This window comes from Haplochromis burtoni, unplaced genomic scaffold (genome assembly GCF_018398535.1).
Source record: "Haplochromis burtoni strain Fernald_Lab_line unplaced genomic scaffold, NCSU_Asbu1 Contig_262, whole genome shotgun sequence".
In the NCBI taxonomy this organism is placed as follows: Eukaryota; Metazoa; Chordata; class Actinopteri; order Cichliformes; family Cichlidae; genus Haplochromis; species Haplochromis burtoni.
In genome coordinates, this window is record NW_024582623.1 from 484439 (window position 1) to 497439 (window position 13001).

General features: G+C 40.4%; 1 protein-coding gene across 3 annotated transcripts in view; it reads left to right on the forward strand.

The window, feature by feature from the left end:
• The first annotated feature begins 1333 nt into the window (after positions 1-1333).
• The window catches only part of phka2 (phosphorylase kinase, alpha 2 (liver)), a 14742-nt gene continuing 3074 nt past the window's right edge, over positions 1334-13001 (forward strand). For all 3 annotated transcript variants that reach the window (XM_005943282.2, XM_005943284.2, XM_005943283.2), the window contains exons 1-28: positions 1334-1630; positions 1751-1840; positions 3497-3655; positions 4473-4520; positions 4699-4867; positions 5014-5096; positions 5480-5560; positions 5660-5758; positions 5844-5990; positions 6095-6148; positions 6298-6420; positions 6522-6617; positions 7927-8034; positions 8243-8321; positions 8730-8864; positions 8957-9066; positions 9176-9320; positions 9518-9596; positions 9683-9834; positions 9927-10097; positions 10745-10854; positions 10955-11091; positions 11184-11346; positions 11823-11902; positions 11985-12063; positions 12148-12277; positions 12396-12497; positions 12713-12831. In XM_005943282.2, the coding sequence (XP_005943344.1) occupies positions 1763-1840; positions 3497-3655; positions 4473-4520; positions 4699-4867; positions 5014-5096; positions 5480-5560; positions 5660-5758; positions 5844-5990; positions 6095-6148; positions 6298-6420; positions 6522-6617; positions 7927-8034; positions 8243-8321; positions 8730-8864; positions 8957-9066; positions 9176-9320; positions 9518-9596; positions 9683-9834; positions 9927-10097; positions 10745-10854; positions 10955-11091; positions 11184-11346; positions 11823-11902; positions 11985-12063; positions 12148-12277; positions 12396-12497; positions 12713-12831 (3036 nt within the window). In that variant the 5' untranslated portion in view covers positions 1334-1630; positions 1751-1762. The remainder of the gene's footprint in view (positions 1631-1750; positions 1841-3496; positions 3656-4472; positions 4521-4698; positions 4868-5013; positions 5097-5479; positions 5561-5659; positions 5759-5843; positions 5991-6094; positions 6149-6297; positions 6421-6521; positions 6618-7926; positions 8035-8242; positions 8322-8729; positions 8865-8956; positions 9067-9175; positions 9321-9517; positions 9597-9682; positions 9835-9926; positions 10098-10744; positions 10855-10954; positions 11092-11183; positions 11347-11822; positions 11903-11984; positions 12064-12147; positions 12278-12395; positions 12498-12712; positions 12832-13001) is intronic.

Consider the following 13001-nt stretch of genomic DNA (forward strand, 5'->3'; position numbering starts at 1 on the left):
AATTTATCTCCAATTGAGGTGAAGTTGACAAAGTTGGAAGTAGTCCTTCTTCATTATTCCAAAATAGCTTTAGAGTATGATGCTACCACCACCATGCTTGACAGTTGGAGCAGTTTTCTGTAAAACATGTTCGAAAGGGGTTCAAATCCATCATCTGTCTCGGTCTTTCTATGTGGAGTTTGCATGTTATCCTGGTGTTTGCGTGATATGCTGGGTTGCAAATTAGTGGCTTAAGTTGATAAGTTATTCTAAATTGCCTACAGGTGTTATATGTGTGTGTGAATGGTTTTCTGTCTCTGTGTATCACATGGGTGAGCTGTCCAGGGTGTACTCCACCTTGCCTTGTGGCAGATGGGATAGACTCCAGTCCCCCCAGAAAATTCAAAATCATTATGAACTTGTGCACCCAATTCTTGTTTTTTCTTTTTCTTTTTTAACAGCCATTAGAGACATACGCTATGCAATCATTCCTGGAAAAACAACTTTTTATGATTTGAAGAAATCATAAAAAGCCTCAAATTACCATGACATCTTTTGACCACATAATTTTATGCATTTAACTATGTATATTTCAATTAAATGGTACTTTTAACTGTTCTTTACTTTCCCTGATTTTGAAATCAAGATATACTGGAGATACATTTACTTGAGTACTGGACTAAAATACTGAATCTGCACTACAGCACTGTAATATAGTCCTGGTATACATAAATAATAAACAACAAGGGAAGTTTATGTCTGTTTGTGTTTTTTTCTGCTGGTATATCGTTCTCAGATTATACGTAAAAAGTCGTCTATACTGTCAACATTTACACAATACACCAACTGTATATTCTTTACAGTGATGATGACTTTAAGGACAAAGAACAATGCATGAATTACATTTTAAGCAATGTGTAAAAGTACAGTTCTGTGGTACTCAACGAGTGTTTTCATTTAATGCTGCTTGAAAATCGAGGGAAATAAAGGGAAACTCTAGCTGAATGCATTTAATAGCTAGATACTTAAACTATTTACATTTTGTATATAAAATATAAACCCCCCAAAACCCAACAGTACATGTAATAAATCTATTGTTTGTGAAACGAGCCATATAAACTAGCAGGATACTGGGTCAGTTTTCCCCATTTCTAAATAAAGTGAATACGCGGCTTATTTATATTTTGGTAGTCTGTGAATTATCTTATTTCATAGAAATAATGAAATTAGCAGATGGAGTTTTGCATCCTCATAGTTCACGTCTTGTCCTTTCTATGCATTACTTTATTGGAGTGGAAGGAACGAAAGTGATCTGGCGCCCCCTGTCGTCGAGCAGGGAAACAACAAGAACATAATGTATTTTTTTTTACAGATTGGATGTACAGCCGCTCACAGACGTTTCTGCCCTCCAGCCTCTCTGTGTTTGTGAGACCTCACGTCCTGTCTTCTGCGAGCCCTGACTCGTCTTATCAGGCGCTTTGACCGGGCCGTGTGGTCCTGTGTGCCTGAAAATTCATGCTGCAAGCTTAATGTTACGTGTTGATATCGTCAAAAAAACAGCTGGATGCTACCCGGCTAGCGAGCGCTAGCAGAGCAGCCTCTGCGGGGATCGAGTCGGCGAAACAGGAGTGGGAGGATGGGTCGCTGCCTGGTAAGACAGCCTACCTAATTTATTAAGCGAGAGCCGGTGGTGTTCGAAGCTTCGTTTACAAAGAAGTAAATGCCGAGCTTTAAGCGGTCGCTGAGACTTAAACTGTCGTTGTGTGTGCAGTGATCAGAGAGGATGAGGAGTCGCAGTAACTCAGGAGTGCGGCTGGACGGCTATGCCCGGCTGGTCCAGGAGACTATCCTGTGCCATCAGGTGAGTTCAGACATACACCAGAGACGAGGCAGCGCAGTAAAGCTGGAGCACTTCCGCAAAGGTGGAGTGGAGTAAGGGCCCCTTTTTGCGCAATGTTACTGAGAAACGTTTGAATGAAGCAATAATTCAAGATCTAAATGTGGAAGCACTTATTTCAAAATGAAGTATGTTGCATACTGTGATTACAGTTACTGATGCGTTACTACCCGTGTACTAGTTTAGATGTTGCAGAATGTACGTGGTTGTATATGAAATACTTTCATACATTATTTCAGACACTATAGTCCATTTGAACGTTTAAGTCATGTAAACTTTAAACGAGACAACACCAGGACCCAGTGTTATGGATTTCAGTTATGCACATATCCTTGATTTCTCCTTCAGAAGCATGCTAGGTATGGACATGTTTTGTAGCCCATATAGGTTAGAGTTCAGCCAAAAGTGAGCTGCACAGAAATAAACAAAGTGTGGGCAAAGTTCAGGCACTGGAACAGGCTTAGGACTGGAAAGCTATGTACTGTTATCTACTGGCTCTTGAGCTCACATTGAGGCACCATCAACAGCTGTCTATGCTAAACTGTGAATCAGAGAGTACTCAGCTGATAGGAAACAGCATCAGCTTTCCAGGCATAGCATATACTGATATGGATATGTCGGGGTATATGTTTAGTGAGAGAGGAGGGGGTGACACACTGATGTCTCAGGCTCCTCCAAATATAAACTGCAACTGCTGTATTATTATTATTGGGCACACATGAACTTTCAGTAACTTTCAGTCAAAGGACTTTGATACTTTTTAACAATTTCAGTTTGAATTGTAATCAGTGGGACCATGCTTTCATTCATTTTCAAGCTCTGCTCATAGGAGATCACAATAACACATATAAGAATAATAGCTATGAATCTGTGATAGCCAAAGAAGAATCACGCCTCGTCGACTTAAAGTGTGTATTGGGTCCTGTCTGTGCGTTGTAATCGTTGGTGGAGTGTTCAGCAGCTAGCTAAAAAGCTGCAGCTGTGTGTCTTGTCGTGGATCTTTCACACATGGATTATAGAAAAAAGCTCCTGCTCCTTCAAGCTTGACCGAAATTTGCACCAGCCCACATGGATAAGTCGAATACTCTCTGGAGAAAAATGTTATGGTCAGATGAGACAAACATTGAGCTGTTTGGAAGAGTAAAGCTGAGGCTTTCAAACCTAAGAACACTTTACAAACTGTCAAGCATGGTGGTGGTAGCATCATGCTCTGTAGCTGTAATGCTGCTTATGATACTGGTACATTGCACAAAGTGGATGGAATAATGAAGGATGACTATCTTCAAATTCTTCAGCTTCATGTCAGATCAACAGCTAGAAAGTTGAAACTTGGACACAGTTGGGTTTTCCAACGGGACAATGATCCCAAACACACCAGAATTGGTTTTGGAATGGAGCTTCTGTAAAGGCCTTCCCAAAGCCCTGACCTCAGAAATGTTAAAGATTTGTGTTTGTGGTACAATCATTCAACTCTGAAAAAACAAAACAAAACCCTAAATCACAATTATGATCACATTCAGGCTCATGATGAGTGCAGGTAAGCTATTGACCACAACTGTATCCTTCATACCACCCCTGTCTTTACTATTAGTTAACATGTCACATGTGTCTTGGTTTCAGAATCCAGTGACAGGACTTCTTCCTGCCAGTGCGCAGAAGAAGGATGCCTGGGTGAGGGATAATGTTTACAGTGTCCTGGCGGTGTGGGGGCTGGGAATGGCCTACCGGAAGAATGCAGACCGCGATGAAGACAAGGCCAAAGCTTATGAACTGGAGCAGGTGTGTTTGCAACATAAATAGAGCGAGTGAAAAAGGGGCCTGTGCATTCTTTCAGTTATGACAGGTTAAATATTTGAGGATAGCAATACTTAGTAAAACTTTAATGAATGTGGGCTTTAGTTAAGCTAAAGTATCACATTAGCTCAACATAAAATATTGTTTTACTCTTAAATAGCTTGAAGTGAAAGTGAATATAAAAGAATCACATTTGTTTTGGTCAGCACTGCGATCATAACGTTTTAGTAGGCTTTAGAAAGAAGAGGATTAAAGAAAGAGGAAAGGATTATTTCACTCTGACATAACATAGTGCACATGCTGAACATGCACAGGCTTTCACCCATACATACAACCTACAGTGCATGTACTGAGTGCCATCAATCAACAAGTAGCACTCTGCCTCTAATTATAGAGTAAGGTGTTATAATGTCTAACTTTAAAATCAGGCCAGCACTGATAAAAGTTTCTGATTAAGATTCACTAAAAGAATTGCTAAAAATTATTTAATGTGTATGAAAAAACCCCCCAATTCATAGTTCTGTTAGAATTTTTTAAGTACATTTTTAGCTCTTGTAACTTTGAGTCAGTGTTTATTAGTCCAAGCTGATAAATTTGCTAACCTGTTTGATAGAATACAGCACATTGCAAAAGTCTCGAGCCCCCCTCCACGAGTTCTTGTGGGAAATGTGAGAATAAATACACAGAGCCACAAGAGATGATTGTAGCTGTTTCCTTTCTAGCTTGCTAGAAATAGAAAGTAAATTGCATCACGGTGAGATTTTTGCCGTTTACTGATAGAGCTGTTTTTGTTTGCTGGCAGAGTGTGGTGAAACTGATGCAGGGGCTTCTGCAGTGCATGATGAGACAGGTAAGATATACCCTGGGTTTGAGTATTGGACTGCTGGGCAAACAAAACAAACAACTTGATGACGTCGCTTTGTACTGTGGAATTATTGACGTTGCTGATTAGCTTATGAAGAAACTCATTATAAACTTAGCTAAAGCTATAGACAAAAAACAATGAGTCTTTGGTCATGTGTTTCCAGGTGGCCAAGGTGGAGAAGTTCAAACACACCCAGAGTACAAAAGATTGCTTGCATGCCAAATATGATACTCCCACTTGTGCCACAGTGGTCAGGGATGATCAGTGGGGTCATCTCCAGGTGGACGCCACCTCGATTTACCTGCTGATGCTGGCACAGATGACAGCCTCAGGTACAATAGTGATGCAGACTGCTTTTTTTATGTATATATATAATTTTTGCCTTTTCTTTGCCTTGGTGTTGTAACATCATGTTATTAAAGAATGAGTTTTCCTTTGTTCAAACAGAACTGAACATAGTTGTTATCTTATCCCGCAGGTCTTCGTATCATTTCCAACCTGGACGAGGTAGCCTTCATCCAAAACTTGGTCTTCTACATAGAGGCTGCCTACAAAGTAGCGGTGGGTAATGTTTTTTAGAGGTCTTGTTTGGGTATGTGGTGTCTGGAGGGTGACATATGAGTAGTTAAATGAAAAGACACAGAATAAAAGCTGCTCCCAAAGTATGTGCATGTCGAGTCTTCTACTGTAACACATCCAGATGTTTGCAAACACTTCTGGGTTTTGGACTGACTTCAGGGTAGTATAACCACAGGTTTTTGAAACAATGAATGAAAGAAGAATTATTAGTAAAAAGTCAGAGGTTTGTTTGTTTGTTTGTTTTTGTTTCTGTTATCATAGTTTAATGATAAATTAGTGGAATAGGCTTTTCAGTGCCATGATGAGTTTCAGTACTGGAGAGTTGCTATAAAGAAATGAAGCCATGACCATTTTTACCACTGCAGGACTATGGAATGTGGGAACGAGGTGACAAGACTAACCAGGGCATTCCTGAGCTCAATGCCAGCTCTGTAGGAATGGCTAAGGTACAAAGGATATGTGTTATTTAATAATTATCAGCATTTATAATACACTGTACTGTCCATTCATGGATATAGGGATTCATCTGCATATGCACGTTGCAGGCAGCGCTTGAGGCTATAGATGAGCTGGATCTGTTTGGTGCTCACGGAGGGCCGAAGTCAGTAATCCATGTGTTGCCTGATGAAGTCGAACACTGTCAGGTATCATTTTTAATTGGCCTTTAGCTATGGTAGCATCACCTCTGTTTGTCTTTCATGTATTCAGCATGCTGTTTTTCCCCTTCAGTCTATTCTGTGCTCCATGCTGCCAAGAGCTTCAACTTCAAAGGAAATAGATGCTGGTCTTCTGTCCATTACTTCTTTCCCTGCGTTTGCTGTGGAGGATGCTGACCTGGTGGCCGTGACGAAGTCAGAGATCATAAGCAAACTGCAGGTGAAGTCAAAGCATAAGCAAGCTGGACATTTCTGCCAAGGAAAAGTATATAGTTTGGTATTTTGACCTGCGCTCTTTAAATTCTACTCTTTGCTTTATTTCAGGGTCGCTATGGCTGCTGTCGCTTTATCAGGGACGGATATCGTTGTCCCAAAGAGGTGATATATTCTAGCATTAAGGCTCATGGGACATGTAAATGCATTACAGCAGTGAACCCAGGGAGGAGGTGCTCTTTTTTAGTGAAGAGTATAGATGTTTATGTTTTTTTGCAGGAAAGCTTATGTAAGCTCCTGATCTTTCTCTCTAGGATCCATCTCGGCTGCATTATGATCCTGCTGAGCTGAAGCTATTTGAGAATATCGAGTGTGAGTGGCCTGTGTTTTGGACTTACCTCATCCTGGATGGTATTTTTGCTGGTGATCAAGTTCAGGTAAAGCAACCAAAGACACACTTTCTGCTGTACTCACACAATCATTGAGTCACTTTGGATATGGCTTTTTTAACAATAACAACAAATTTGCTTTTGTACAGGTGCAAGAGTACCGTGAAGCACTGGAGGGTGTTTTAATCAGAGGGAAGAATGGCATTAAGTTGGTGCCTGAACTTTATTCTGTTCCTCCTGACAAGGTATCCTAGACTCACGGAGAGCACAACATACAGTTAGTACCTCTGTACACCACCATAGTATGGGTTATATTTTAAAATGAATGTGTGTTTTAAGAGTATTAACAAAAGTATTGCATTAGCTATGTAGGAATTACAGCCATTTTTAAACATGGTCCCACATTTTGACAGATATATGCACCCGTTCTCATAGTAAGGGCTACATTATTGTGTCATGGTCTGACTTAATCCGCCTTTCATTGCTTTGTTGTGTTAGACTAGTAATTTTTTAAAGCGGTCTTGAGCAGTAATTCTCTAAGCTTTCTGAAGATCTTTCAAAGTTTGTCTTTGATCATTGGCATCCTCTTTTTCAGTCCAGTCCTCATGCCTGACCATTTTCAGAGAAATGCTTTTTATGGTTTGTTGTTACTGACCTGTGAATTGTTCTGGCATAAAAAGGCAAATAACTCAAGGGATGAACCTGTGTTCTATCAACACATAACAGACAACTTGGTAAAAAAAAAGAAAGATAAATTATATCTTGAAGCATTTTGTTACTATCTGGGGAGGACGAAAGAAGCTTTTTTTTGTCTACTACATTTCTTTGGCATATATTTCAATTAAATCACTGCACCTATTTCCCATTTTCCTAGTGAAATATACAAAATGATAGGGGACTCAAGATTGTGCTGTAAATTAGTCTAAAGAAACTTCATCAAAGATACAAAATTGAGTCTTTCATGAAGAATACTTTTAAAATGTCTGTTGTAATATGACACATATGCCATAGGAGCAGCTTTTACATGTGCAATGCTATTGTAGTGTATTATTTTATATTTTTTCAGTATCAAGTTTAACCATAATTCGTTGCATTGTCCTCTAAAAATCAAAAGGTAAAAAAATGGTTGTGCCAAAAAAAAGTTTTATTTATTATTTATATATTTACTATTTGTTTTATATAGTTTGTAGAAGTCATTAAACTTTGTTAAATGACAAATTTTAGACAAGTGGAAAAATTAGCTAACTAATGATGGTTTAGCGCTAATTAGGGAACATTAGCATACTAGCATTTGCTAATTAGCTAATTGCTGCGGTTAATACTCTTTTCCCTGTTTTTTGTCATCATCTATATTCTATAAAGTTGTAGTTTTGTTCACCTAAGGGTTATTTTTGCTAATTTTACTCATACATTGTCAATCTGTTGGGTAGAAATATTAGCTCCAGACTCTGTCTGCTCCCTGCTGTTCTGTTTACCTGTTGTGATAAAGACAGGGACTATTTCAGTGTATATATCTGTTTATTAAGATACCAAAAAAATATGTACCTCTTGCAGGTTGAGGAGGAGTATAGCAATCCTCACTCAGTAGACAGGGTAGCCATGGGTCAGCTGCCACACATGTGGGGACAGTCACTCTACATCTTGGGGTGCCTTCTGGCTGAGGTAGGTCCTGAGCTACACACTAGCTTAAATGTTAGCTAGCCACAAGGCAACTGTTTGTTATCATTGTGTGTATGGCAGACAAATTGGGAATAATGCAGTATTCTAACAGACATTCAATACACAAAAACCACCTCACTTTTTATACGTATAAGCATTCACGAATGTTATAAATCTTCTGCTTCGTCTTGCCTTTTCTTTTCGGATTAAGGGTTTTTTAGCACCAGGAGAGATAGATCCGCTCAACAGGAGATTCTCTACAAGCTTCAAACCAGATGTTGTGGTACAAGGTTGGTGATTAATTTGTAGGAAACAACTGATACAGGCTGAGAGTTAAAGTCTGGTACATTAAGCAAGATATTAACTAAACACTGCTTTGAAAATAGAGGGACTTTCAGCTTCAGTAACCAATGTCACATTTCTGAAATTAGTCATTTCTGATGTTCTAAAGTCAGCATATTTTTGTACACACCAATGCACCATTGTGCACACCAATTCATGCAAGCACTTTTTTATGCTTAAATGCTTTTTATCTAACACTCCAATAAATGCATCGGAGAGCAACTTGGGTTTAGTAACTTGCCCCAGGATATTTAGCATCCAGACTGGAGCAGCCAGATATTGAACTACCAATATTTTAATATATTTTAAAAATCTTTAAATATCTAAATTGCTTTTTATATGTTTGTTTTTTTTAGTTTGTGTTCTAGCAGAGTCGGAGGAGATCCAGGAGTTGTTAAGAGATCTGGGGATCGAGGTACAGACGATGGCAGAAGTTCTGCCCATCAGGGTCATGCCAGCTCGCATCCTGAGCCATGTCTATGTTAGACTGGGTAAATGAGCACTCTTTTCCTTACAGTATACACCTGTGCATGTGTGTTCATATTAAAATAAATAAAAGTACCATCTGGTGTCTCTGCCACAGGGAACAGCAAGAAGCTGAGTCTGAGTGGGCGGCCGTACAGACACATTGGTGTCCTGGGAACATCCAAATTCTACGAGATCCGAAATCGCTCTTACATATTCACCCCTCAGGTAAAACTAGGGCATGTTGTGACCTTGTTATGTTAGCCACATTAACATTAATAATTGAACAATAAATATTTGAATTTCTATATTTCTGCTTGGCCCCCCCTTTGTTCAGTTTCTGGATCAGCACCATTTCTATCTGGCTCTGGACAACCAGATGATTGTGGAGATGTTACGGACCGAACTGGCCTATCTCTCTTGTTGCTGGAGGATGACAGGGCGGCCCACGCTCACATTCCCAATCACCCGTAGCATGCTGGGTATTAACCAAAGCATATCAGTCTGTAATTGTTCTACATAATATAATTAATAATGTACTGTATTTTTTAGCTAATATAAAAAATAAACTTAGATGTTTAGACTGCATGTTCAAACAGGAGATGTCACTGCTGAACACATGAACTGTGAGTAGCTCCTAATTTTTTACCTGATGAATGTCCATCTTTTTTCTGTCTAGATGAAGATGGAGAAACAATTGATTCATGTATCCTGTCAACTCTAAGGAAACTACAGGATGGCTATTTTGCTGGAGCGAGGTTTGTTTCCCTCTATAGCTTAAAACAACAGATGATGTGACTTTTGTATAAAGTTTGTGTCTGAGTACTTTGGCTGACCACTACAGGGTGCAGATGTCAGACGTCTCCAGTGTCCAGACCACTTCTTTTCACACTCGTCTCAGCTTCCTGGATGAAGAGAATGATGACATATTGCTTGAGGATGGAGGCGATGATGATGATGGATATGGAGAGGAGTATAATATCTGTCGTCCCTCGGGTAATTACTTATTGTCCAAGACTGTACAGCAGTTGTGTGGCACGATTAATTTGTCCTGTGTGTAAACATGGTTCAATTCGATTTAACTCTAGATGACTCAGAAGATGTATTTGACCAGTACCTCACCCAGCTCCTTCACAGCACCACTACCAAGTGCCATCTTCCTCCCATCCAGAGGGGGCAGCACCATGTCTTCAGTCCAGAACATACCACAAGAGACATCCTGTCTTTTATGGCGCAGGTCCAGGGCCTGAACGTTCCCAGTGAGTTTCTCAACTATGTAATGACCATGCTAGTTTTCATGCTAGTGCAGATACACTAACCATAGTGTGTATTTAAAAGATGGATGTGGTCACCACAATGCCACCAGTTGTTTTGTGAAGCCTTGTCTTGAGCGTTTTGGTTGTTTTGTTTATTTGAGACAAGCACGGTGTCAGTGTGACTGAAAATGTTTGCTGAGGTCACACATTAAGCAAGGACTTTCAACCCCTGCTGGCCATTAGAAGGACAGGCAGGTTTATGGCACTTGAGCACTGGCTTCACCCTCCTATCACAGCCATCTTTTATAAGGAGTCTGTAATAATATAATAAGACTGATGTTAGATTTTTTTGACATCAAAGTAACAAATCTTGTCAAAACACTAAGCCATTGTCAAGCCTGTCAAACCTGCACAGGTCTGGTCTACCTCCTGAACCCAAGGGACGAGTCATCACAGTGCAAGCTGTTACTGCAGTAAAAACTGTGATTGAAGGAATTTTCTAATAATAATCCAGTAATAAGCAAAGGTGTCCTCCCTGTTTAACAGCAAAGCAGAGACCTTAAAAGGCATTTTTTTGTAAAAAGCTGCCAGTGTGTTAAAAAGCAGAGACTCTCTTTTTAATGCTCCGTTTTATTGACATGTATTTTCAGAGTCTTCCATGTATCTGCCTGTGACTCCGGTCAAGAGCAAACATCGCAAATCTCTCAACCTTCTTGATGTTCCTCATCCTCAGCACGGCCCACAGGTGAAACAGCACAAGGTAGGCACAGCACATCCTTCCACCAGCAAACTCACTTCTCTCACGACGTCAGTATTGCTATGAGTACATTTGTCTAACCCTGGCACTTTTCCTTTACTAGTCACACTCTGCTGCTGATCTTCATCTGCCGCGAGACTCTCAGGGCAACACAGACTTTGCAGCATTGGTCAGGCAGCTAAAAGAATGCCCCACTCTTCAGGACCAGGCTGACATCCTCTACATTCTCTATGTGATGAAGTATGATCATCAAGACAAAAGTAGAGCAAACGTTTGATTAAAAAATGCTGCTTTTGTAATTGCCCGTCGTGTGTTTTTGTTCTCTTGAGCAGAGGAGCTGATTGGCTGGTGGAGTTGTCAGGTCCTGGGCAGGGTGGGGTCAGTGTGCGATCACTGTTGGAGGAGCTGTATGTAGAAGCCGGAGCCTGCAAAGAGTGGGGGCTCATTAGGTACATCTCTGGAATACTGCGCAAGAGGGTGGAGGTCCTCGCTGAGGTCAGTGTTTTAGGAAAAAGGTGGCTTAGCACCTGGTTGGAGATTATTTTAAACAAAGTGTGTCAGCAACTTGCAGCAGAGATTATGTGCTTGACTTGGACACCTAAGTAGTAAGACAGCACTACCACCAACAGCATGATGATGCCATTCCACATGTAGCCACAAATTGACCTTACAAACATATATCATAAATCATGTATACTTATATATTCAGTCTTTAGCCATGTCATTGGTAACTTCCACGTGGATCAGTCACTGTGATCAGATATCTGGACTTGTTCTGATCCAGTGTTGTTGAATCATTGCTGTCTGTTTGTTGACCTACCCTATTCCTCCTGCAACAAACAGCTTCAGTCACTCACTCATGCTGCAAGTAAGATTTAGGAAGTTCCTAATAGATGTGTTTTGAACAGGATCAACAGTGTCCACGGCCATTTATTAATAATTCATTCCACATGTATTTGTCCTTTCTGCAGGCCTGCACAGATCTGATTTCCCATCACAAGCAGCTGACTGTAGGTCTACCTCCTCAACCCAGGGAAAGAGTGATCACAGTGTAAGCCGTTATTGCAGTAAAACAGTGTGGCTGAAGAAATCTTCCAATAATAATCCAAGGTCTCTGTCCTGATTCTTTTCAGCCCTCTTCCGCCAGATGAGTTAAACAACCTCATCTACGAAGCCAGTGGTCAGGACATCAGTGTAGCAGTGGTCACTCAGGTAAATCAGTCACCGTTTGGACTGACCGATAATTTTTTCATACACCAATCTTACAGCCTTGAACTGTGTGTGTCTGTCATGTAGGAAATCATGGTGTATCTAGCCATGTATGTGCGCTCCCAGCCCGCTCTGTTCGGGGACATGCTCAGACTCAGGATAGGACTCATCATGCAAGTGATGGCCACTGAGTTAGCTCGCAGCCTGCACTGTTCTGGTAGGAAAAAACACCCAAACACAACGTACACATGCACATGCACGCATAACCGAGTAGTTGAGCAAAGGAATTAAGTCTGCAGAGTGTGCAATATGAAAAGCTTGAAATGTCTTTGTAGGGGAGGAGGCGTCAGAGAGTTTGATGAGCCTGAGTCCATTTGGCATGAAGAACCTACTGCATCACATCCTCAGTGGCAAAGAATTTGGGGTGGAGAGAAGCAGTGAGTTTTGTTGTTCCCTATGCATCCATCCCTCATCCCTCAGGAACAGCTGAACACCTTTGTAATAATCATGGTCATATATTTTGTTGCTCTCACACAGAGTCTATGTATTCTACACCAGAATGATTAAAATGATTAATCAGGAAAAAATTTATTTGACTTCCCCTTAAAGAACCCTGAATCTTTGATCTGTGACTCCTGTTTTTTTCCATCAGTGCGCCCAATCCAGTCTGCAGCCACTAGCCCTGCGATATCCATCCATGAACTAGGTCACACAGGAGCTACAAAGACTGAACGCACAGGAATACACAAGCTAAAGAGTGAGATAAAACAGGTGGGAATAATAGGACATAGAATTCTAAGTATTGTAATTTAAATATATATATTTAATCTGCTTCAAGTGCCTTTTTATCTATCTATCTATCTATCTATCTATCTATCTATCTATCTATCTATCTATCTATCTATCTATCTATCTATCTATCTATCTATCTATCTATCTAT